The sequence below is a fragment of the Egretta garzetta genome, unplaced genomic scaffold, assembly GCF_000687185.1.
Source record: "Egretta garzetta isolate BGI_Z169 unplaced genomic scaffold, ASM68718v1 scaffold16, whole genome shotgun sequence".
Taxonomy (NCBI): domain Eukaryota; kingdom Metazoa; phylum Chordata; class Aves; order Pelecaniformes; family Ardeidae; genus Egretta; species Egretta garzetta.
The window spans coordinates 108369-136112 of record NW_009260022.1 but is presented as its reverse complement, the minus strand read 5'-3'; the positions used below and the strand labels follow the sequence as shown (position 1 = coordinate 136112).

General features: G+C 38.1%; 1 protein-coding gene across 2 annotated transcripts in view; it reads right to left on the bottom strand.

Moving 5' to 3' along the window:
- SLC4A10 (solute carrier family 4 member 10) overlaps nucleotides 1-27744 on the bottom strand; it is a 124209-nt gene that overhangs the window by 82166 nt on the left and 14299 nt on the right. For both annotated transcript variants that reach the window (XM_035896211.1, XM_009640735.2), the window contains exons 2-3: nucleotides 16880-16961; nucleotides 5602-5748 (exon numbers count right to left, since the gene is read on the bottom strand). In XM_035896211.1, coding sequence (XP_035752104.1) covers nucleotides 5602-5748; nucleotides 16880-16961 — 229 coding nt within the window. The remainder of the gene's footprint in view (nucleotides 1-5601; nucleotides 5749-16879; nucleotides 16962-27744) is intronic.

Sequence of the window (27744 nt, the reverse complement as noted above, 5' to 3'; positions counted from 1 at the left end):
TTCAAGATTTGAGGTTAGCTACCAAATATAATCAACTGAGTCCTTTCACTGTAGTTTCTTCAAGCCCCTCTAGTAACCAAGAGAAGTCCCCTTTTTTCCACTCGCATTACCTCCAGAGAGCCTTTCCTGAACCGTGTGTACAATCCTCTGTCAGGCTTACCTCCAGGGCTGCTCATCTTCCCCTGCCACATCCAATATCATGAATTACAAATTTAAGTCTCTTTCAGACTGGAGATTATTAAAACCAGATTATTAAAGCAAGAGCTAAACCAAACCTTACAGAAACATCAAATCGTTGAATGGTTTGGGTTGGAAGGGACCTTAAAGATCATCTAGTTCCAATCCCCTTGCCATAGGCAGGGACACCTTCCATTAGACCAGGTTGCTCAAAGCCCTATCCAGCCTAGCCTTGAACACTTCCAGAGATGGGGCATCCACAACTTCTCTAGGCAACCTGTTCCAATGCCACACAACCCTTATAGTGAAGAATTTCTTCCTCATATCTAATCTAATCTACATTCTTTCAGTTTAAAGCCATTACCCCTTGTCCTGTCACTGCATGCCCTTGTAAAAAGTTCCTCTCCAGCTTTCTTGTAGGCCCCCTTCAGGTACTGAAAGGCCACAATAAGGTGTCCTCGGAGCCTTCTCTTCTCCAGGCTGAACAACCTCAACTCTCTCACCCTGCTTTCATAGGATAGGTACTCCAGCCCTTGGATCATCTCCATGGCCCTCTTCTGGACTCGCTCCAATAGGTTCATGTCCTTCTAATGTTGGGGGCCCCAGAGCTGAATGCAGTAGTCCAGGTGGGGTCTCATGAGAGCAGAACAGAGGGGGAGAATCACCTCCCTCGATCTGCTGATTACGATTCTTTTGATACAGCCCAGGATACGGTTGGCTTTCTGGGCTACAGGTGCACATTGGGTCATGTTGAGCTTCTCATCAACCACCAACCCCCCGCAAGTCCTTCTCCTCAGGGCTTATCTCAATCCATTCTCCACCCAGCCTGTATTTGTGCTTGGGATTGTCCCAACCCATGTGCAGGACTTTGCACTTGGCCTTATTGAACTTCATGATGTTCACATGGGCCCACCTCTCAAACCTGTCAAGGACCCTCTGCATGGCATCCCTTCCCTCCAGTGTGTTGACCACACCACACAGCTTGGTGTTGCCAGCAAACTTGCTGAGGGTGCACTCAATCCCACTATCCATGTCACCAACAAAGATGTTAAACAGCACCAGTCCCAATACTGACCCCTGAGGAATGCCACTTGTCATTGGCTTACACAAGTCCCAACAGTATCTAGTCTTAGAAGACACCACAGGAGGCTGAAATCAAACCCCAATCCTCACAGCTGTGTTCACCCTCACAAAACCTGCCCTTAAAGACACCCTGCTGTGAGCTAGTCTTCCTATTCCACCCCATTTTAAAACAGAAACATAAATATCTTTAACTCCTAAGCGTGAGTACAAGAGAGCTGTTTCACTGGTTACAAGCAAAAGGCAGACATCAAAAAACATTGAAAATTGCCACTAAAATCCACGCGCTTACCAAGCAAGTGCAACCCTACCAGCCAAAGGGAAATCTCCACCAGACTTTCAGTGCCACCACGGCCCACAGCGCTGATGGAGCAGCCCTGGCCAGCTTGTGGCCCTGCAGCCCACCAGGGCTGGCACCCATCGCCCTCCCAGCAAACAGACCCAAGGAGCTGCTATAGGCTAGAAACAGCTTTTTGCTAAACTAGTTTTAATTTGCATCAGTTCCCTAATTTAATTTACTGAGTAGCCATGATACTTGCCTCGCAAGGAAAGCTGTGGAGGAGGGGAGCTTGAAGCAGGCATGAAACTGGGGCCTTAATTACAACAGCATTATTTCAGCTGGGAAGGGTAAACCTCTTCAATAAGCAAATAGCATTACTGCATTTTTAACCAGAGTGGGTAATTTCACCGTATTTCTCCTTGTCTTCCAAAAAATTATGATGGTGGAAATCTAGATCTTGAAATCACTTAGCTTACAATTTTTACTACCCGGAAAAGCCTCTCCATGAGTAAACCATGTAATCTGCAAATTATGCAATCCAAAGGCACAGCATTAAGGCAAAATGAAAATATCTTGTACAACCTCACCTTGTCAAGAGGCAACAGACAGACAATGAGAATCAGGTGTGTGGAAAACAAAAATTAAACTTAAATAACTGATCTGTGCCCCCAAATGGCAGGACTGTACTCCTTTTTATTCCACTAACTGCACATTCTATATATTACTTGTCTACAAGTTCTGAATCTGCACACTGAGAACACTCGGGTTATTTTTGAAAAGTGACAGTAGGAGATAAAAAAAAAAAAAAACCAAAAAACCTTATGAGCTGCCATCGGAATATTCTAAAAAATCTATTCTCTGCAGAAACATTCCCTCAGAAAGTAGGTAGTACAGCTTTCCCAGCCAGGATTCAAAGGGATTACCAGGAAGCTTCCAGCCACAGGCATTGCATTGAATACAGGTGTTTTCTAGCTATCTTGATACAAAGAAAACTGTTTAAGAAATTGTTTTTCACTGGTGGTTAGGAACCAGGTGGCACCTGTCCACTCTGCGTGGGGGCTGCACAGCCCCACAGCACTATGAGCACCGTGTAGTTCCCTGAAGCAGTGACAGCAGAGCAAAATCTGCACCTAAGAGTACTCCACAGATGAAGTTATAAATTTTACAGTTATAAATTATGACAAAAAAATAATGCTTCATCCCATGCTTGGTTAACTGAGCAGTCTGGAGCACTTCATGTCTGAATATTTCAGGCCTTCACTTGTTCCAGCATCTCGATTATTCAGTTGTTGCATCTTTGGCTTTTATTATACCTCCTTTCATACTTCACTGCTTCAAAACACTTCTAATTTATTCTCTTGTATCATAAAAATCCTAATGTATTTTTCTGACTTACTTCAAAGCACTGTTCCCTATCAGCTGGTCTCACAGTGCTTATTTTCTCTATCTTTCTTCTTGCACCTGCTTGTTGAAATTTTTTTCTTTCCCCTCCTCCCCCCCAGTTCCCAAGAATACAGCCTCCTACTATTCAGCAGAAATGCGTTAAAAGGGGTATATGGTGAGAGGGAGCTAAGCATTTCCGCATGTTCAGTTAAATCAGAATGATACATAAATTAAGGGACTATTTTGGATCTGCTCTCTTACATAGCACAGTCCCTCATATTAAGTTATGCATCAAGAGTAGGAAGCGCATTTGTCTTCCTTGCAACTTCGTTCGGCCTCTAGGTACTGTTACAACCTTGTGGTCATGGGGAATGAGAGCCAAGAAGCGTTGCTGAGGTTTAGTGGATTCAGCTTTAGCGTGGGAAGTATCTGTTGCTCCATTTGGATAAATAAAACATAGAAAAACTATGCTTATATTCTCCCTAAAGGCAATGCTTCTCCCCAGGCAGCACAACAACCAGTCTGAAACTTCCTGTAAGGAAAATCCATAGTAAAAGCAAGGATGTGAATACAGACTATGATTAATCCCTGTATAATTTTGTCTGCCTGCTCTAAACTGTGCTTAACCTCTCCATCACTGTATAATTTTCAGATTTGCCTTCCTAAGGCAAATCCCTTTTGCTGTTGTCTATGGGATGCCACTTTTTTGCCTGGATGGACAGATGTCAAAGCTCAGTCAAAGTCTGGTTCTCTAGCCAAACTTCCAGGAGTCGGACAGCCAAGGGGAAAAATCCTCAAATTTTACTACTTAGAGATTATTTCAGGGTGGAAAAATTGGGTATTTCCAGATTTTTCTGAATGCTTGGTAGTTCTGTCTTTGGCTCGTTTTGAATCGTTATCACCCAAGCATTTTGAACAGTATCTTCAGCATTCTGGATCCAGAGAAGACTTGCATGTTTCTGGCCTAAATCTTGTCTGTCCTGAGCTTTATAAAAGTAGTGATTTATGTGACAAGACCTACACACCCTTTAAGTGGTAGCTGTAACACCTTTACAAGTGAAAATGTGACTTTCAAAAGCGCAGTCCTGCACTTACTTCAAACAAGTACGCCTGTGGACCAGTGCTGTGAACACCAACTCACAAATGCACTTCAAAACTCTCTTTTTCATATTACTGCTAGTCCACTCTTGGAGCTCTCTTGAACATAGCCCAATTTTCACTTAACACAGAATTGTGTTGAACAGTGCATTTTATTGTATGCACAACTGTCAAAGACTATTAAAGACAGATTCAGCCAGTTAATATCTTTTTTTTTTTCACTTTTGACATTAGGAAGGACACAAGCCTAGGTCTCCAGAAGTTGAAAGAACAGAGCTAGGTTCTCAGCCAAAATGTGTCACATACTGGCACTTAAATAAAACCAGATGACTCAACAGAAGACATCGCTTCATAGTTTAAGATATCTCACTTCTTGGCTAATGTAACTTTCAATTGTTTCTTTTTAATCTGACATTATATGTATATATGCATATTCTTTTTGAAAACCATTTTAATAATTTATGAACTTTGTTGTTTTCCAAGAAACCTGTTTCAATATAGTATTGGGCCTTCGTACATTTGAAATACATTCCAGACAGAACCAACCACAGCCAATTTTGCTTCACTGTTCAGTCTTCAAAACACAACTCATATCTACTAAGTTTGAAAAAGTCTTGACTTTGTTTCATTCTCAGTATAACTCATTATGAAATACTGGAGTGTTTCAAGCTCTTTACAACATACTTAACCATCAGCACTTCTAATCTACTTGCTTCAAAGCTTTCTACATACATAATACAAACTTCAGATTAAAAGAAAGTCTTATAATTACTATTCTGTAACCTGAAATTACATTGGCACATTTCGCTAATGATTTTAAAACATTCTTCTGTTGCACACTGACAAACTGTTTTCTATACAAGCTTCCATTATACTTTCAACACTCACTATACCCTTGGATATTTCAGCACGTACACTTTTTATTTTTGAACAGCAAATAATATTCTCATGTGTTTTGAGACCAAGCTTGACTAATTTATTCATGACTACCTTTTCCTGTTCTCTGTGGGTTTTAATTTAGTATTTTGAGAATTTTAGGAGTTTTGTATCAGGTTTGTTTATTGAAAAGTGTTTTTTCCTGTTTGCTCTCAAGTCCTCAGCAGACTCATCTCACAATGGCACATTACAGTGTCATATAAGGAAAAAGGCAAACACAATCTGGATCACAGTTCCTATTTGGTAAAACACTGCAGCTTCAGTAACATCAACATTATTACAAAACTAATTGTAAAGAACCACAACTCCTCTATGTTATGTATTAGGTGCAAATACTCCAGAGCAGCTGGTGCCATAAAGCACTTAACCCCTCTCAGCGGTGGTGGCAGTCTACCTTTATGAGAACACTCATGGACAGTCTTCTACAGTGGTAGACATTACTGAGATTTCTGATGGATCGACTGCCACTGGCTGCTGCCTTTCATCAGAGGAACAAATCTTAGCTCTCCAGCAGAGAGTGGAGAGGCTCTGGTGGGTTCTCCAAAACCCCCCTGCTAATTGTGTCCAAGCCATAACAGGACAGAGAATGCATAATCATGCTGATGTTTATTATTAAAAGATCGATGCAAAAATGAAATTTATCTTACCAAAAGGAGGAGACTCTCTCCCATCTTCTAATCCGGAATCTCGCTCTCTGTCTCTCTTTCTGTGCTTATGTCCACGGTGCCTATGGCGTCGGTGACTTTTTCTTCCACCAAGTGGCACGTGAACTCCAATGAACAATGTTCGATGACCTGTAAGTAAAAAAAGTTACCTTTTAAAAAGGGGCTGTGGCAACACAATAACAATATTAATAACCATAAAATTATTATAATCGTGTAATTGTATCATATTGATTATTCTAATGTTAATAGTCATAACATTATTGATTACAATAATGATGATGTAGCTTCACAGATATACAACCCATTGATACAGGACAAAATCCCAGTAGTGAAGTTCTTATGCAGTGCCAGGGTTTGGTGGGTTTTTTCCTTCAAATTTGCATCTCTGTGTGTGAACTTCCATTAAAGCCAGACAGGTGTTCTGTAAAATGTCTTCCAAAACAGTAACATGAACAGACGCATGGATCTCTTTGTGTTGAACATTTGGTAAAGTTGCTGTTTGCTTTGTGCGTACACGAACTTTACAAAACGCATCGCTATTTATGAGCCAAACTTCGACAGAATTCTTGTGGGAAATTCACTGAAGGGGAAAAAACAAATAAAAAAAAAAAGAGAGACCCAAAAACCAGTAAAGCACTATAAAAGCTCGACTGCAAAATCCCTACACAACTTTGTGTGTTCACATCATAAATACATTGCTGGTAGCTCAGAGTGCTTTCATTTCTTCTGTTTTATTTTTTAAACTACGTAAGAAGGTACACATTGCCATGCCTGCCACCGTCTTTGAGCCTGAGGAATTTTATGTTGCTGATCAAGCCCTAAAGATCTCTTAGCTATGTGGGCTAACAAGATCAGAGCAGAGTAAAGCATTTCGAAGGAGGAGAGCAGAGGGGAAATGTGCAGAAAGTACCACAAAACAGAACAAATGGGAAAGGAATCATGACTCACTACAGGCAGGTCTCCTACATTTACTCAGCAGAAAGACACAGTCCAGATTACTCATCTCAGATAACATTTATTTTCTCCTTAAAATGAGCATAACACAGCTAGTGGATAATTGCTGCTTTGCTGTAATCATTCAGCAGTGTCAATCATCTGAAAAAGGTCAAGAACATTAAACTAAGGTAGCACGTGATCTCTAATCCCATAGAGACTCCAGCGGGGACAGAAAACAGCAAGGCAGCATTTGTCCCAGTACATCAAAGAAATTTAAGGCTGACAGGAATTTTCTGCAGACGCAGAGCTAAAAACACTAGAGAAAAGGCTCTGGACACCACACCAGTTACTTCCTCAACTTTGATTCATGGATAGGAGACTAGAAAGCAGAGGCATCAATTTCTGGGAGACGTATTCTTGCAGAGGAGGAGATTTTTCCGAAACAAAAGCCACAAGTTGAATTTTTTTAATCTGTTTTTGAGATACCTCTTCTTGCTTATTACATTTAACCCAAGAAATTATTTAGAGAGAACTGCTGCCTTTAGTGTATTTCAAATGTATTGGGTAGAAAAAAACCAAAACAACGTTTTGAAGGGAATGGGGTTACCCTTCCTAAGACTTTAATCATTTCCAGATATAGAAATAGATTGCTTTTTTAAATTAGTAATTTAATACGTTCCTGCTGCTTTGTGATAGAAGCGGGCACTTTTATTCCCATTGGCTTAAGCAAGTCCCAAGAATCAGCTAGACTCAGTCGTTTTAATGTTGTGCACAAAAGCAGTCATTAGAAGATTTCTGACCCAGCATAACACAAATACAGGTTGTGGATAGCTCCTGAACATCACTAACATCAATGGTAAAATTCCAAGTGACACCAATGGACGCACATTTCCTCTCCAAAAACGCAAACATTTACAGACCTTGTTATACCTTCAGCACCTATTATTTACTACAAGATCTCAGTTAAACTGACTAAATTTTACAAAAAAATAACATCCATAATTTCAATTTGGCTGAAGTCAACTGCAGGCTATCCCACAGGATTCAAATTTGTTCCTTATAGTTTATAACTAATCGTATACAGCATTTCATTTATCTTTAAGAGCTTTTTTGTGTTTTATAATTTACTTCATCAGGATGCCATCTAAAAATGCCTGAATATTGCTTAAATATTGTAAAATTATTCTGCTGTATGTTTGCACAGTGCCTCGCTCAATTAGACCATAATTTCTCTATTCTTTTGGCAAGGCTACAAAGGCACTATGGAAAATACTAACAACTGTAAGTTACATCAGGGTGCATACTGTCAACATCAGGTACAACCTAACAACCATTCTCACGCAGAATTTACAGACGGTTTTAAGAGATGAGCATAATAAACAATGGATTTATAAATCTTTAAAGCCAAGTCTTCAAAAAATACCATGCCGGGCATCACTTTTGGACAGTTTTATCACCTGCACCGTACACCTGAGAAAGGGCTAAAATTGTTACTCAAAAATCTACAAATGAATTAATGTCTTACTTTTTGTTCCATGTTTACAAAACAGGTTTTTTCAATTGTATTTTTCCAATGGTTGTGTTTTCTTGCAGAAAAATGTTAAGAGCTGAAGTGGTCAATTACAGCTTATTTTATTATTACTGTATTAATTTAGTCCGTTAATTTGGTTTGCTTCTCCCCTTCTCTGAGGAACCGTCCTGTAATAGGAAAAATCATACTTAAAACACTTCTTTATTCTGTACCTCTCAGCCAAGGACTATGGTGGATACGTTGCAACATATCACATGTAGTCAAGTCCATGAACCACATACAGATAAAATGCACTCAGGTACACACATGCAGATTTGTGGTTCTGGACACACTTAAGAGTTTGGCCTATTGTCCCTTCTCACAAAAAAAAAAAATTGTACATCTAATAGATCAAAAAAGATTTCTCCTGCTAATTCTTTCTTCAAAATACATAAAAGAATTTCTTTTTTTCTTTATTTCTTTGTTCCTCTCCATGGTTTATGTTATGTTTAATATATGTTGTAATTTGAAAAATCTGAATTGATTTAGGTATCAGTTAGCCATAGGATTTGTCTGTTCTTCCTGAGCATTTTCAACTAACCTTACATTAACATCAATAGAGTTTTATCATGGAAAGACTACAATTTTGTTCCTGCAAAAAACACACTCTGAACTAAAACATGTTGATTTATTCCAGATGTGCCACTAGGAAAGCTAAGCATAAGCAAATGCAGAAATATTTCAGTATTAGAATTTAGGAGCAAATAATTTTTAAAAACTGAACCTCTGAGAAAATACATTAATATACGAAGATTATTTACAATCTGAAAGCTTATTAAAGAAATGCAATACACTGAATTGATCTGCTCTGCAATATCGCCTTTATACAACGCTACACGTCCACTGTTAAATTGTATAAATACTGTTCTTAAAAAAAGACTATTCTTAACCAAATTGCACATAGCTGGGGAACAAACCCCAGAATATAAAGTTAGTTCAAATCTATGCATTTATAGCATAAGAGGCTTTGGCCCCTTGTGGTTTACCTTCAAAGCATTAGAACAGTCCTTAAGTAAAAATATTTTAGGGATTAAAGAAATACTGACCCTTGTTATAAAGTGTTCTTTTTCATTTTTACAGGATTACATTAAGAAATCCAAATTATATTATAAAAGATTTAAAAGAGATCCTGTTAACTGTATTTAATTTTCAGACAGATGAAAGCATGTATAAGCACATGTAAAAATCAGGATTTCTCCTAAACTTTTGAAGAAAAAGTGTATTATGCTGTAAATATTTCCACTTTGTGGAGGTATGAATTCTTTGCCCTAGAAAAGACAGATATGAAATATACATTATTAATATGAATACATCTTGCAGAGACATTAATCAGAATAAAATCTAAGTAGAAGGGTTGAAATTATTCCTTACACCTAAATTTTATTTTAAGAACCCAATCTAAAAAGGGAACCTCAGAAAAGCAAATATTTTCTGCATAGCCCTTGAAAATGACAGATGTAACATCTAAAAATGGTTTTCGGAACCTGGCATTCTAGGTCTTTAAAACAGAAGCTTGTCCTAGCTACCTATCTTATTCATTAAATAAATGGAAAAGAAATTTAATGTAATGGGATTTTTAAAGCTTTGAAAACATATATCCCATTATAATTTATGGTGCTTGATGACTTAGGAACTTCTGGAAACCCCATTACAATTGTCTGAATGGACATGACATTGCAAGGGAAAATGAAGACGGAGAGAAAGGAATTGTAAACGTTTCCCTTAATTTAGAGAAACTAAGATCTTTTTAATGCAACACTAAAAGTGCAGACATTTTTGCCCCAGTGCCTTCCACTCCCCTTCCAAAGACAACTTCAACACAGGAAACACATTCCCATTTGGTAGGAAGAACACACATACGAAGCACGTTCACCTCCCCACTTCCCAATGAGTAGAGGCCCCTGCAGGCCTCCCATGTTACACTAGGCACATGGGACTCAAGCACGCCCTTTAAGAGTTCCTTAGCAAACCAGCCAATTTGATGCCTGTTGTATAAAAAAGTGACTGTCCTGGATCTGAACACCCGTGAGCACCAGGTGCTCATGGTACATCTGCCTGTGCTGCCTTCCACCCAGAATGATCCAAATCTGCCTTTGGCATCTGCTGAGACCAAGGCTTTCAGATCCCTGCTCATGGGCATGACGGACAGGGGCAGATAAGGGAACAGATGGGTCTTGAAACATCTCCAGAAAGAGCAAAGGCAGGCTTCTGTGACCTACTAAGGAAACACACTGCAAAGTCAAGATGCCTTGAGAGATAATATATTGTCAGTGATTTGAGCCAAGTCTCAAATGACTGCTGACCTCAGCACGACTGGAGGGGTTTCTTCCTCCTCTGGAAAACACTCAGTGCCTTGAAGCCTCTTATGTATTGCCAGCTAGAGCTGAACCAAATGCAATTTTCCATCCTCTCAAAAATGAACAGTGAGGTAGAGACAGAAAACCAGCGGTCCATGTAGAGTTAAAAAAATTGCCTTTTTCCTTATAGGAGAAACAAGTGATTATGGTGAATTGTGTAGGAGTAGAGAGTACATGACTCATGATGCCTTATTGTAATGCAGCACGGAGGCAGAGCTAAAGAGAAAGGACAAAAGCAATGCTTCGTAAACCAACAGTTTACAATGCTGTTTGTGGTTATAGTTTGCTCAAGGGACATTTTTCACCTTTTTGCCATGCTATAATTTGGAGGAACTGACAAGAAAGCCTTCACAAATTTTTTAGATCATACATGTAACTTATGTTCTAGGTTGAAGTACAACAGAAATTATAGAGAAAAAAACAAACAAACAAACAATATCCCTGGCCCAAGAAAGCATTACAGACATATTGAATATGGAGGATAAGAGCACTGAAGTCATTAAAGTTAAGGACCCTCACTGCCCTCCCAACAAACCTCTCCTTTTAACAAAACATTGTTCCAGGTCGTGGCTGGGCTAAAAGGTCTTTTTAACTGCACTCCCTACATTGCCCCAGAGGAGTCCAGAGGTGGTATGTGCACAGTCCTATCATGAGATCAGGTCTCAGACCTTGCCAGACAATAGAAAAAAAAGGTCAGCAGACACAGAATGTAAAAGAACCCTCTCAGACACACACACACTTCCCACTGATGGAAAGTGAAGCTGTGGTTATCAGAGGGAAGAATTTGACCTATATTTCTAAATTAGCAACAAGCAAAAAAAAATGCCAACTCAGTACTAGCACAACTGTATGTTAAAAACAGAATGCTTCTGTCTTCTGATGCTGCAATTTTGCAGCTCTCATGAATAATGGCAAGTTAGTTTATGACAATTTCATTTATCAGAATTTCACAAGGTGAAATATTTGGAAATATTAGTCCCCACAAATACTGAAAAGGTTTCTTGTGAGTGAAACGCAAAGTCAAACTTCAAAACCCAAAGCTTACGATCAACAAAAGACTGTGGCGTTCAGCCAATGCTATGTGGTAACTTTCATTATTCTTCATGTGAACTTTCAAAGAGATTGTGTGAAAATGTCCTGCAGAGTTATTCATGAATCTTCAAGGTGAACTACCTTCCCACAAACATGGGAACACCTGGAAGGGCCAAGAGACCCATGCGAAGAGACCAAACCAGGCGATTGCCAAGGCAAGAGTGCAAGCACAGCTCAGGAGAAAAGCAAGGGAGATCTCAAGGAATATTGAGAGTCACAGGAAAAAGGAGACAAAACTAAATGAGAGGCACTACAGAAAGAAGTGCCTTAGAAATGACAAATGGAACAAGCCAGAGCATGTAATACCTGGTAGGCAACAAAATGAAAGAATTCTGTGCTTGCAAAGCCAAAATGGTTCTTTTTAAGACCTTTTTGTAGAGACCTACAGCTATACAACCTCATCCAACATTACAGGCATAGACAAACCCAAATCTCTCTCCAACTCCTCACTTCCACAACTCATGTTCTACTCCTCTAAGTCTAACAAACTTGAGCATGAGGTAGATCAGAGTGAACACCAGGATGAACAAGGCACCCAAGGGAAGCGAAGGCATGGAAGCTTGGAGCAGGGGATTTGTACTGACAACGTAACAAATTATTTGCAACAGGCTGTAGTGTCCTGGCAGCCAAAGCGAGGGGAGACCTTGGTCGATGTTCCTGTCTGGCCAAGCAGAATTAGTAGCCGACTTGTTTCTGCGTGGGGGCAAGGCTGAATCAAGGCCAGCAGGTTAATAAGATTTATGTTTTTTCAGTCCTGTGAGCTGCTAGGTCCTATTAATTTTCAGGTAAATAATGTCAGTGGCAGACAGGTCCACTATTGTGTTATTTCTATAAAAAATGTCCAGTCTCTGAGAATAAAAGCCTACTTCAATATCTGCAGCCACTCAGATTTTTACTAAATAATATACGGAGATTAGAGCTCAATCACAATGAGTTTTTCATATATTAACCCCAATTGCATATAATCAAAATTTAATTAAAATATTTTTTAAATTACTGTCACAAGCTAGAGCAAATCTAAAAAGAAATAATAACAAAAATAACCATTTTTAAAAGAGAGTAATTAAATACTCTGGGATTTCTCTTTTTGTGGTCAGCAGGACATCTACTATCAAAATTAATCTGCATGCAGACTGTTAAGTAAAAAACATCTCCACAAGCACACTAACATTTCAGATCAATTTTTGGTTTATTAAGTTTAAATCCTCAGCTTTTGCATCATATTCAGTGTGGTACTAGTGATGTTTATTTCCTAATTTAGCCTGAAGTCTTTCATGACTTTCAGTAATCACGCCACATAATCTAAATTCTGTCAAAAGCGTCAGAATGCATATTCTAAGGCACAATGATTTATGTACTGGATACGGTGTTCTACGTGTCCTGAGAGACATGAAAGACAGCAAACTTGATTTCCCATGAGACAAATTTTTCCCACACCATTTAGGCAGATAAAATGTATGAAACATAAAAAGCTTAAACAAAATCTTAACTTCTCTGCATGAAGGATCATTTTGCAATTTTCTCCAACAAAGCCATAATTCAGCCATGATTCATGCCTGGACCTCCACCTGACAACCCTTTCTCCAGCCATCTCCCTGTTGAAGCTGCTTCCCAAACCAGGCCACGTAATACCCACAGCAGTTCTGAAATCCTGCCACAAAAATCCAGGATGTGGCAGCTGAGCACCTCTAGCAAGGACAGCCACGGAACAGTCATTTTCACTCTCAGCTGATATGGTGAGCATAAGCAAAAGACCTCAGTCAGAGTGCATTTAGTGCCATTCCTTTTGCATATCTATATAATCCAAAAGTCTTAGCACGTGATCTGAGAGAATCTGAGGTCTCCAGACACGTACAGATCAATCCAAATATTTTTAATCTATGCGTGAAGAAGTAGGTATATCCATTTTGTCAGAAAACTGTTACTACTGAACATGCATTGAAGCAATGGCAGACAGCCAGAGACAACAACAGGGAGTAAGCTGACTGCAACTGTTTGTTGATGTGCACATCTGTTTATGAAAACTTGCCTGCCTGCTCCCAGTACAGGTACATGTACAACCTGTCCTTTTGCAATTAAGTACTTTAGTATCCACAATCAGTGCCAAATTCTCATTTAGGAAATCCACCACTAATAAAAATAAAAGCATCTTTATTTCAGTAGGAATTTTGTCTGTACACATTGAAAGATAACATGCAAAATACGTAATTATAACCAGGAGAGACAAGCTTCTTGTTTTGCTTTTAGAAATGCTTTCTCTGTCCCTTCATTAATGTAACAGTCAGACAAATGACCTGTTCAGTATTAGTGGCTGATCTTGACCTTATAACTCAGGAAAAATTAATTACATGGAAAAACCATTCATGCTGAAAAACTGAATGCCAAAGCTCTGCAAACAATCCACCTCTGAAGCACTACAAAGCTTAAGTAAAAAGATACAATCTGAAGTACGCATTCTAAGTATCATTACTAGCACTCAGACGAGCACCACATCTCTTCTATTCCCATGAATTGCAGTTCCTGTCCTATCTCCCCAAATTTTTACTATACTGCTCAGGGAAAGAAAACACTGAGGCAAAATTCTGGTCTTGTGGGTGTTCTTCCAGGACGCATTAATCACCACAATATTTTCTTGCTTACAGCAAGACATGTACTTGCAATATATTTGCACAATGGCTGCCCCAAAATATGCAAATGCAAGCATTTGTTGGGCCAAGAAATTTCAGATGGAAATTTTAATACACATTTAAATCAGCATTTCTGACATTTGAATGCTGACAGTGAAAAATTAAAAAGTAGAAAAATACTTACAATTTTAAAGATTTAATCAGAAGAAATTGAACACTAATTTTCAGATTTAAATGACCTTTAGTTCTTCATATGAATTGCAGCTTCTGAAATGTTGCCGATATGGTGCTATTGAAACTTAAACCATGTCAAAACTAGTCTTTGCTAGAATACTCAGTAACTAGCTATTCACATTTTTAAAACATAAACCCAATTAAATGTCTGTCAAAGAGCTAATTACATAATACATATTAATTACTTATACAATTTTCACTAAGCTATGCAATTAGCACCTGATTATATAATTTCATATTTTATGTTTGTTATGTCATTAGGAAAAAGGTAAGTTTTCAGCAAAACCCAACACAATATACACTGAATAAGAAAAAAACTGTGACAATTGTGAGTCACATTCACTGTTTCCAGATGGAAAAGTGCCTAGATGTGCTGCGAAATAAATGGACATGCTATTAACAGCAACTGGATATTAAAATTTACAACCTCTTCAAATCTTTTTATGTCACTTGGTATTTCTGGATGCAGTGATTATATATTTAAAGACACACTGATATGATCTTACAGTGGACATGAAATTTATCTGAGAAAGATAACTGCACTACGAAGCATTCTACACTGAGTAAGTGTTTTGTTAGAACATTATGAAGCAGTGTGATTTTAAAGAAAAGAAGACTCATTGGCTAACTACACAATTTTTCAGTGTTCTAAACACTGTCATTTTCCAATTTCTACTGATAACATCCTAGGAGCAGATTTTTGAAAGGATATTTTCATTGATGTTTCACAGGAGCAACTCTACACACACAGGATGGTGAGGAACAATAGTAATTAAATACAGTTTTTAAATTACATACTTGTTCAAGTTTTGAGATGAGGCTTTAGGTTCCATGTAGTCACATGTGGAACATCACAGTCATTCTGATTGCCTCAACACTTGAGTCTACCCATGTGACTGAGCTTAAAGATGTCATTCCCCAGGAAGTTGTCCGTTTTTAAAATGCCACCCTACCATCATCAGTAAAATGACTCAGCAAAAGGTAATTTTTTGGGCAGGCTCACCCCACAAAAAACTCTGTGAGTCAGTATCATGGAGAAGGGAAGGCAGGGAGTCCCTATTCTTCTGTCGGGTCTTTTGCTATGGACACCAGATACAGTAGTTTCCTTTGTCCAAGTGACTGAAGACTACAGAAGACTTAAGTGCAAGATTCAAAAAGGAGGGGTTGTATGCCTAAGTCCAAAACTGTCATTGCCAGCCTGATCCACTGGCAGTCACCCGCCCCTGGAGACACCAAAACCCTAAATGCCACCCTGAAAACATCTGATCTGAGATCTACCTTTGCATGTGCTCAAACTTACCCCAGACTAGGAGAGCTACCTACCTCATACATGCTACGCTGTGTGACATTCTACATCATTCTGTAAGCAACTACCTCGAACAGTAACACAGCCAAGCCTCATGCAAAATGCAGCCATGTATGCTTTTTGAGGCACTGCTGAGGGAAGCGGTAACAGGGAGTTGCTGTGTATCATGTTAACATTCACATGAAATCATCAATATGGCCATCATGCAGCAGAGAATGCAAAATTCATGCAGATAGAGAGAAATGGAAAAAAAAAATCATGATGAAGGGTAGGCATCTAAGAAAGCTCAGATTCATGCACAGATGGAGATACCTCTCTTTAGACCTGAGGCAGGTAACTTTTCAGATGTAGGATGTTGAACACCCCAGACCTTAGTACTTCTTTTTGGCTAGTTCCTGTGGCTCCATATGACAAAGGCAAGAACCTTCCATGTCCCACCACAAGAATCGAACAATTAAAATCAGCAAGTTCCAATCTCATATGTGCAACAGAAATTCAGTTTCAGCCAGTAATTATGATTTGGGGAGTGACACACCTCAATACAAGGTAAGTACAGTAGTAAGCAGAATAATTTTTTGATCCACTAAACAAACTGAAATGCAACTTTTCAGAGACTATCTGAATTATTAGGCCAATATCGTCAGACAGTTCTCACAACTTCTCACTTTCTTCTACATGATGATGTTAGCTGATTTCTGCAGTGTATATTATCAAGTATCTGTCCAATCTGTGATGCTCCAGAATGTTTTTGTTCAGCTGAAGATGTGGCTAGGCAACTAACTACATGAGGACTGTAAAACAAGTGTAGAAGCCATTATAAGTATTGAATCATCAATCTGGCATGCATTTATACATTTGGAAGCTTAAAGGTAGAAAGACTTATCTAAAGTCGTACATGCATGTGTACAGGACTTGATTATAGATCACTGAACCTAGCACACTCCTTCCACCATCATCTGTGTCAGAGCACCACTGCAAGAAATGAGTAATAGTTCTCTTTTGAAAATAAATTATGAGATTCTACTCTCTTGTTCACTTTTGCATCCCTGCTCAAATCAGTAAGTTTACACATTGGAATTGCATTTCAGTACTTTCAGAAGAAAGAGACAATACAATGCACAGAAAAACAATCTCTCACCTTCTAGATCTTCCTTTTCAAAATGTGTTTTGAGAATGGAGCGAGTTCCACCTCTATCCACAACAGCCTCTTCATCATTTCTCTGCAAAACAGAAAAATGGACAGGTAAGCTGCTTCTCATTTGGAAACCATTGGCAAGACTGTATAGCACTATGAAAGATGCTCTCAATATTTATGTATTTACTCTTCCTACTGAGGAACACAAAAGTTCTTAAGAATTTAATTTTCCTTATTAAAATCTACTCCTTATGTGTCAGTTTTTATTGAGGTATGATTACGGCTAACTTTGACACAAAGTAGTTCTGTTAAACCTGCGAAATGATGAGTAAACACTGTGGTCACTGGGAACTAAGAAAAACATGAGTCAGTAGGACAATGAAAGAGATGAGAGAAAATGTCTGGTTGAGGCAGTTTTATTCTTGTAGTCTTGAAGAAAGGGACCACACATGTATTTTTGTCTTTAGACCAGGATCCTGAGCAACATGCAGAATTCCCAAATTATTAACACTAACATTCCTTATACTTTGCCAAAGCTAAAGAATGATACTTAGTGACAATATGGTAAGAAAGAAAACTTTAATACCATGAAAACAATTGGCTTCACTTACTGGTGAATTGCAAAGCTTTTGCTTTTCTTTACAAACACCAAGCTGCAATTACAATAAAGGGAGATAGCAGAAAACAAAAGCTATTCTTCCTCAGGAACACATATTTCATGCTTAATTTTATACTGTAGTCATACATGCATTTTAACTGTATCCTCTACTGCACTGTAAATGGACTACATGATGAATTTTGGTCACTTTTGACATGAAAAAAAATCACATTATGCTAAGTAGAGAAATCTTTTGGGAGTTCAGCAACAGGGCACTGGATGCTGTGCTAAAACGAATATTGGCTTCACTATGAGTTTGACATCACCAGCTGTAAAAAAACAGTTGCTAAATACAGCCTATATTTTACAACATGATTTAGGTAGTTTCCAGTAAATGATGATGAAGAAAAAAAAGACAAATTATACAAAAACATCAATTAATATATCATGCATATATATTTACTTGTCATTAGTGGAAGGGATTTAGTAAGTGATATTAGAATTAGAACTGCTTGATTTCAATATATAAAATTGGTATCTTAATGGAAGTCTGAAGCAAGGGGATTTGAATACCAGCGATACATGCTAAATGTATATCTATATATAGAATGCAATAGAATATAACGACAAATTAAACTACATGAGCACCTCTCCTTAAAGAGCAGAAGCCCCAGGCAAAAAGATTCACATCTAGAGCTGGATGTTGTGCATTCTGGATGTAAGTTTTTGTTTCAGGCGCTTCTCTTTTTTAAAAATAGCTGTCATGCTGTAGCTATCTTATATAGAAAAATCCTAGGAACGTGTCAGCACCAAGCATCTGGGCTGTTAAAGAAAGAGAGACTGAGAGTGTTGCAGTTCCTTTAATAGAGCTTTCCCACAGATAACAGTATGTAACTAAAATCTGACAGTGAGAAAAGGCATTCTATTGAAACTGTTTTGTCTTTTAATAATTTAGAATTAGCTAATAATCTCTTAAGACATACAGGGCAGTATAATTTTGCACAAACCATTTGATCATCTTAGGTAAAATGAATCCATTATTTTAAGCAGTTAGACATAACTGGGTGTGTTTGTCACGCTAGTGTGATGCCATGCCCCTGGGTGAATGGTTAGGCAGGATGCCAAAGGCCAAGTGTTGCAGCCACATCAGAAGTAGCGTCAGAACTTTACTGATCCTGAAAAGGCCTTATGGAAGTAATGTTAGGGGAAATTCTACAATGAGGAAAAATGTTAAATTGCTGGACAGTTTAAAGCGGTTACAGATCATCTAAGTAAATGAAATACAAATTAATTCATTAATATTTATCAAAATATGCTCATACACTTTGACTTCTCCTTTCCCATGTGTTCAATTTTCAGCTTCTGGCAATCGTTTTCTTCCCTGCCTCCTCTTCCTGTAATGTCACAGCAAGTCTCAGCCTTGCCTCATTCTCAGAAGTGGGTTTGTTCCATTAATATTACAGAGAAAAACAGCTTATTGGAAGTATGGTGGTGTTGCCAATTCACTTGTCAAACTCTGAGCAAAGTCCAATTAAACAGGCCTTGCACCGTACACTCTCACTTCCCAGGGAGAGGTATGAAAGCCACCTCGCATTTACCAGTACAAGAGTCACACTGCATTTAGTCTAGAAGTAGTTCCTGTGATTCCTGTACTGCCTCCTTGGAGGAGGGGAGAAGGGAAGGAAGGGCTTGCCAGTAGTTTAGTGCAATTAGGTCTTAATCTCACTTGGAGGTAAGCACTATTGCAATAGAATTAAAAATAGTGGCAGATCCGCTCCATTTTCCCACGATGACTAGAAACTTCATTTCAGTTGGTAATGCCCTGCTTTTTATTAGCATGTCAGGAAAACTATGAAATTATTGGTTTTAAGTGTTGCAATAAACAAGAGTTTCAAACTGAAAGTATAGGCAAGACTAACCACAAGACAGTCATGGAAGACAGAATTCATGCTCTGGCTGACTTTTAACATACCAAGCAGCCACCAACCTCCACACTAACATCCTTAAAGCCATGAATCCACCGCAGTTTTACCCATCAGTTTCAGCAGGCTCAGAATAAGGCACGGAAACTAAATGTTTTTCACAGCCATGCCATGTTTATGTCAGAATTCTACCATTTCTTTCTTTCACCCCATTTGAAGGTGATGAGGGTCAGAAATTTTACGTAGTGCACAAAATCTGCTAGGACTGAGGTATTCAAACCATATTGACATACTGTGGCAGTCTGCAAACAAATGTGTGGACACACTAACCAGGTATGAGTCCTTGGAACTGTCCATTATTGGAATGAGTTGCTTGCTGAGTCCAGTGAACACTGTGGTCTACTGCTTAAAGCATGGGAGAGGGATCCAGGAAGTCCCCGAGCGCTAATCCTGGATCTGCCACTGACTTGCTTTGTGGCCTTGGGAAAGTCACTTAATCTCTGTGCCTCAGCTTCCCCATCTGTAAAATAGGGATAATAATACTTACTTATCTACCTTCCTGACCAGGCTGCTCTGTGCCATAATTAATATTCACACAGCATTTCAGAACTGTAAAGCACTGCAGAAGTGCTAAGTCATTTGATTTAGGAAAGTGCACAATTTACGCATGTGAAGAGATGATGACAGGAAACAAATGATTGATAAAAATCAACATTTAGGCATAAAATGTCTTTTGACATCAAACTAACATATTTAATACCCTGTAATAGTTTTACACTGCACAGCTTTGACAACATAACTGTATAAAGTTTACATTAAAATAAATATACTGGGCTTGCTTTCTGTTGGCCTAATTCAAGAGTAATGCTACAGAACCCAGTGGAATTACACTTCTGTGAAGCTGTAATCAGAGCGCAATAAACTTGTCATATATTTATAAACAACCTAACATTTCTCTTTTTAATTATACTTGTTAATATTTTATGGTTTTATATAGTTATCACACAATGGTTTACCTAAAATGTAGGCACAAAACTATTTCCCTAAAGCAATAAAATACCAGCACACACAGAGTAAAAGAAATAATGTATCTGGGATAAAAGACTAAGAAAAAGCTGAGGCTTTCACATGGAAACCACAAGCTCCTTAGAGACCAGGGCTCAGCAACTCTACTCAGTCCAGAATTTCACCTCTTACATTTTCCAAATGAATGCTGCAATGACCTTCACCACCCAACAGCATCTGCTGCACATATTTCACAGGAAAAAAAATCTATTTTAATGAGTCCTATAAATACAGTTGTTACTATTTTTGTCTCTTTGTACTAGAAGTTTAAACACAGTGGTGAGTATAGAAAAGCAGACAGAGTTGTCCTCTGCATCCTTTACAGTGCAACTGCATGTTATAACATTGAAACATATAATTGAACAAAATTAAAAGGAAATAAACCTCCTTCAAAGATGTTTGGCTTCTACTCTTCGGTATGCAGTCATGAAGGATGAAGGTCACCATGAGTGCTAGGAGTACTGATTTTCAACCCTTAGATCAACAACCTGCTTATCAGAGTATAAAATGAGGCTGCAGCTGTTGCCATGATCTGTAAGTGTATTGGTTAAAAAGAATGAGGCCCATGGTCTAGAAACCAAAACCAAATGTCTACAGTGCCCTTTCCATCCATGTATTGATAAAGCTCACTACCCAGGACATTCCGAAGCTATTTCCTTCCTGGAAAGCTTCCCAAATTGACCCTCTTTAGCTATGACACAGCCCTAACTGTGATCCATAATGCATTGCAAAGAGGCTGATCCTTAAACCTGTCACCTCCCAGAACTGTGCACCTCAGATCAATTTAATTAATGGAGAAACTGCACATTTAGAAAAGCTGAGAAATGTCATTGTATGACAGATGTTTTCAGGTGGGTTTAGTTATAGCTCTTACAAACTGTCTATGCTTTCATCATGTAGATGATGATTGAGAAGAAAGAAGAGGAAAGTAACTCCTTTCAAAGGTGGATCTGTACAAAGGCATATGACACCTTTTTAAATACGTATGTGCCAATGTAAACACATACACTTGTAGAACTTCAGTATATTTCTGGGTGATGGAATTAGGACATATTCCTCATATTCTGGATGACAAGAAGGCAGATTAAAGTCTAGGTCACAATACACAGATTTGAAGTTATCTGTACGTTTATTTTATATATTTACTAAAAAAGAAAAAGCAATACATGATCTGAAAAGACATTGTTGCCTATATCATAAAAGCTACCTGAATATTTCACAAACATTAACTGAAGATCATCTGTGCTGATCACTACACTAAAATCAAGAACAGTGTAACAACAAATGTATGTTAGGAAACAGGAAATTGTTAGGACAACAGGAAATTATTAAATAGTTGCAATGAATATGTCTTGCTGTCCTTCCCTTGGTAGGTAGTCTGCTTCACTGGTATGGTATTTGGTGCTCATATGTTTCGAACAGACAAGTCAAAATGGCTAACACTAAAATATTCATTTTACATGGAAAACTAGAAATTATTTCTTTCCTTCATCCTTCTTTCTATCTAATTTTCTTCCTACTTGGATACTTCTACTTTCTGTCCCTGGTATTTGGTCAGTGTTTTCAATAAACTGGATGACTGTTTTTCTTTGAAATGCAACACAGAAACAGCTACAAAGAGTATGAATGTTCAAGAGATTTCTTCAGGGTTTTTAAACCTTCAGGTAAAATCCTTTCCCCTTTTAATTGCATTCTGAATACACTCACAGCACAAATAGCAACATAATCAAAAAGAATCCTTTTCACCATCTTCCTCTCTGTAAAATATATAGCAGAGCAGAAGCCATTTTGATTTCTTCCACACTAGAAATTATGCGTATGACACACCTGCTGACTCATAAGGAAAATAATCATGGTATTAATTACTTCTCCATATAAGCCACTTATTGATGATTAGACAACCTACATAATTCTCAAATGCCATCTGGAACTAAGGAACGCCTGTCAGCATAAAACATTAAATACTGCATTCCTACAAACAATAGAAAGCTGCAATATAAAGTGATTTTAGTTATATCATCAATATACTTAAAAGATGGAACTCTAATATATTCATTTCAGTTTATAGATTTTATCATAGTGGTATAAACCTTGTGTATTCACCTTTCAAAATGTCTGTAATAAAAATTCTAAACATTTATTCAGACATCATGTACACACCATGATTGCCTTCTCAGTCTGAAGATATTCCAGCATTATCGCTTTGTGTTGTATTTATTTCACAGACCCATTACACGACATTTGTATTTTTAAGACCATTTTGGTTAAGTTCAGCTTGACATTGCATAAAGATGGCATGATTAAAGATATAGAAAAGTGAGCTGTTTGAACTCAGGAGCTGCCAAGAGCACATTGGAAATATCTTGTAAAGACAATTAACCTAAATGGCTAAAAAGCTGTTCTATGTAGATGGATGCTTTCCTGTTGTAGGAGGCAAATCACTGGTGACTGCCATGTTCAGCCTTGTCCTTTAGACCGTCCTTGAGCAGACAGAGTCACAAAACTGATTTAATGCACAATGTGTATGCCCACAATTCAGATGCTACAATTCTTTTCCCTTTTCAAAGACAAGCACAGGGAGGGGGGAACCCTTTTTGAATATTATTGTGTTTAATTGCTTATATTGCATATAATCATATTTAGCAATCTTCTGAGATGGAAAGTACAGTGAATTTTATCTTTCTGATGAAATGTAACTGCTTTTCCATTCCACTAGCTACACTACATCATCCTTTTCCCTTTATCCACCTATCAAGGAAGGCCCATCAAAACACATTTATAATGCAATATGGTCTGTTCTGTAAGGTCTGACGAAACCTTTTTAAAAGTGTCCCTGCTTTTGTGGCAGCTTTCTGCAGTAATCACTACTAGTTAGCATAAAGCACATATTCCTTTTGGTCAGCTCTACTCCACATAGTTCAGGCTATGCAACAAAGTAGAAAGCAATTAGTTTTCATTCCAGATTTGCATCTTCCCCAGGGCTGCATGTCATATGCATAAAAGCATCCTTCTCTGTCTCTTTTTCCCTCGTCTCTCTTTTTATAGCAAAAGCCAAGATACTGTTTAGCATGACTCAATAAAGAAATACACTCTTCTGCAATGCTGCTAAAAATGGCACTAATCAGCATCGGCTCTGAAGAACTGCTTTGCTACTGACCTGAGACTGAGCACACGTTTAATGTAATAACGCAATTCCTCTAACATATAAACATAGATAATCATTGCAAACATTAAATCTAAGCACATACTACTGTTATAAATTTACTGAGACAAAACAGAAGCAGAAGTGCACACACAAATAAAATAAGGCAAAACAGACAAGTAAATGCTCACTAATATATGTATTTCCTGTGTTTATCTACACTGAAGCATCCTGTGCTGGTTATATACCATTATGCACAACACAACCACTATGAATTGATGCAAATATGAATGCATAATCACTAAAATATTTCCTTATCATTTGATAAGGAATCTTCTTTCTTAGAATAGCCATTTTAGAAAGAAACAATACATTCCTTACATTTGCAAGGTAAATAGTTGCTTTATCTATTCTTCATACACCCATCGAACCGAAGATTTCTATTTAAAGAAGATAAAACAGAAAATCAAGGCAAAGTAGTAACTTAATTTGTTGCAGCATCTAGATGCCCCACTTACTCTGTTTGCACTCTCCCAGCAGAAAAGGACTCCAGCTGTACTAATAGCTGCAGCAACAAAATGGGGGGATGGAGGAGGAAACCATGTTCCCACTCAAAAGGCTTGGTAAACCTTTTGGAGCATTGGATAGAATAATGAAAAAATGAACTGTTAAATTCTTTGCGGATTCTAGTACTTGTTTTAAGCACATGCATTTAATTGCAGCTGTGCTTTGAGCACCTTACAAAATCTGAACAAAGCACTTAGGTTACTGTGCGCCTTTGAGCATTTTCAGTCACGTTAAGATTCTCATAACTTCTCCCCTTCCTTCCTATCACATCACATCCGCTGGATATGTAAGCTAATCTTTATTCAACTGCTAGTCTCAGCCAGGCCTCTGAACAAATAAAAAGACTGTTCCTTGCTGCTAGTTAAGGGATGCAGAAGTTGGGTCACATCTGTATGACTGAGATTTTATTCCCTTTGCTTCATATTTTTCTTTACTACATTGTCAAATACTTAAAAGTTATGGAGGCAAGAACAGCACAGATTTCAAGCTGAGGCATGGTTATTTCTTCCTCTGTGGTTGTTATTCAAATGTCTTATGTCATCCTAGTGCAGTCCCATTAGCTGAAATCCTCTTCTCTCATTTTCACAGGAATGGCTATGTCAACTACTTCAGAGAAGTCCAGCAGCATGAAGATGGATGTGAAGACTTTATCCAAAGCCCAAATGAGATTTACTTTCAGCTTGTCTGGGCTCTCTCTTGGTCCACTGCCAGGTGAGGGCAGATCCAGGATAACAGCATTATTCAGGTGTAGTTAGAAGTTAAATGTGCTGAGTTTAGCCCACCATGCAATAGGATATTAGCTGCTGGGCAGCAAACGGAAAGAAGTAAATTATGTTAATTGCTAGTTTCTTAATCAGCAGTAGGATATATTGGGTTTTTAGTTGGATATACTTCCCATCTCAAAGGATCTGCTTTCAGCCTCACAAAAGGTGACATGTTTTCATATTTCTCTACCTAGAAAATAGGGCCAGGGAGAAGAATCATAGAAGGCAATCGTCTTACAGCAGCTACTCATGTGGAAGTAGCAAGTGGAAAGAAGAAAAGAGGTCATGACCAACTTATCAGAACCTGTTTTAACAGCAGCTAGAACACAGAAGACAGGATTTTTCCTCTTCCTTTATAGCCACAAAAATGATGTAGTCTGGAGTCTGCATCTTTTACATTCAAATGTATGCCAAATATAGTTCAAAACATCGCCCTTTTTTTGACATTGCAAGCCCACATGATCAATAATAAATTAACTCCCTCTCTCAGAAACACCGATACAACATTCAGTGATTCTTCTGTTTCTCAGCCCTACCCACAATTTTCAGTCGTATTTAACAAACACTCTCTACAAGCATAATCCAAGGATTCATCAAGGCAGCAGGGAGGATGTTCCAGGACAGAGATATTCTAAACTCAGAATAATTCCATAAAACTTTTGGCACCTAACTGAAATTGCCTTAACTAGAGATGACATCACCATCAACTTTTGTAACAGCCAGTGCAAAGAGATGGGCACCTCCACAGGATAAGCAGGATCTCAGGTAAACTGACTGCCACTGAAGGTGGGCTGAAAACTGTTGAGACTTAGGAGAGTCTGATTAGGCCTATCTGGAGAGACAGGATACTAAACTAGATGGACTGTTAGTTTGACTGAGTGTGATCATTCCTACACAGCCAAACTCATTGCTAACCTTACAAATAAGTTTGCCAGCACTAGTAATATTGTTGCTCTACTTGCAGTGAAGGTAGCCTGACAGAACCAAATCTAACTCAAGTGCTAAGAAATAGCATGGCCCTTTTGCCATTCATTGTCAGGAAAAAATTAACTTAAAATACCATACGACTTTCTGCTGCACGCCCAAAGATTGCATTGGATTCCATATGGTCCTTCAGAGTTGTCTTCTATATGATCTATTATCCTCCAGAAGAGAAAAGAAGATTGTGTTTGGTTTTTTTGAACTGAAACTTGTAAATAACTTCCTTGAAGACAATTGACAAATCTTTCTTGGCCAAAATGTATAAATTTAAATGTAGGGTTTAGTGCCTTTGAACATTCCCAAATCATCTTCAGGGAGTAACTTCAGCAGAAAATCCAGAATGGATGACCGAGTACTTCTCATCTCCAAAGATTTAGGTTGATCTACATGATAATGTTGTCATGAGTGACTTTCTTATCAAGGCAACTGTAACTGATGTGATTGAAGAACAGATTTGTATCAACCAGAAATGTTCTGCTGCATGCAAATTAACAGTTACCTTAAAGGAAATGAAGAGACCTTTTGCACTGTCTATACAGTCACAGCATAAGACAAGAAAAACTCTCCATCTCATAATTAGACAATGACATTCTGATTATCTTTGCTCTCACTCTTTATCTGTCTCAGGTCATCAATAAGCCACGGTGACCAAAGAGAGCAATGCCAGAGAAAACAGTTAGGAGCCACTCTATTCACAAAGAAAATAAAAAATAATTATGTCCTCCAAGGCACTGATTATAAGATCTGCTATCTGCAAGTGCAGGTGGTCTAATTAATTCACATGGGGATTAAGTAAAGCAGTAAACTGTGCAGAAGCAGTGGGGGGAAAAAAGGAAAGGCAGAAAAAAAATGTGATATAATGAAACTGATAATGCGTTCTGAGAAGTAACAGGGCAAATAAACAGATTTCAGATACCAAGTTTGACATTACTTGTGCATCGCTTCTGCCCAGGGAATGAAATACTGCACTGTAAAGAGAATTTTCATATCAAAGGCTCACGCAAAATATATTGGGAAAGTGATCATGACAGTGAACTAGATAATGAGGAATTTGTATAGCTTAAAAGTCTAGACAGCACATGCGCAGAAGATACACATTCAGGAATCTGAAATGAGCTGCCAAAGAATCAAAGGTAAATATGAATTATAAATAGGAGTTCAACTGGTCTTCCTACCTCTGAGAGATCTAAGAATTACACTTGTACAAATTGCTTGCCTGCTGTAATCTAGAAGCTTTAAACATCATCACTTCCATAACCTTGTTGTTCTAGACTAGTCAAGATATTTGACAATAAAACCAAGCTAAAAGTTAGAAACAACTGATATAACAGTGTGCTTTATACTGAAATTACAGAACATAACTTTTGGAAAGGAAAAGGGACAAGTATTACTATAGAGTAGAAAGTAAATGTGAACACAGCATTACCAGTTTATACGTCTTTTGTCAGTGCTTCTGTATGAAAGGGTTAGAAAACAGCGTTACCATTTTCATTGTCAATTTTCTTATAATGCCACTAAATTGATAGACCCATGTGCAGCCATAGAGAACAAGGCAGGATACAATGATCTCCATCAGAGCCTTGAAGGGTATTAGCTAACCTGTAACTATTGTCTACTATAGGAATTTGGGAGTCTCTTTGGTGGTGGTAGCTATGATATCTGAAATAGAAAGGCCCAAAAGATTGCATTCTTGTTCTGCTAGCGAAACTTTTCCAAAGCAAAATTTTTCTTCAACCCTTCTCACAGGCATAGTATTTAGCTGTTTATTTATATATTTACTAGGCAACTAGTATCACATTAAATTGCACCTTTCCAATTCCATCTCCTTG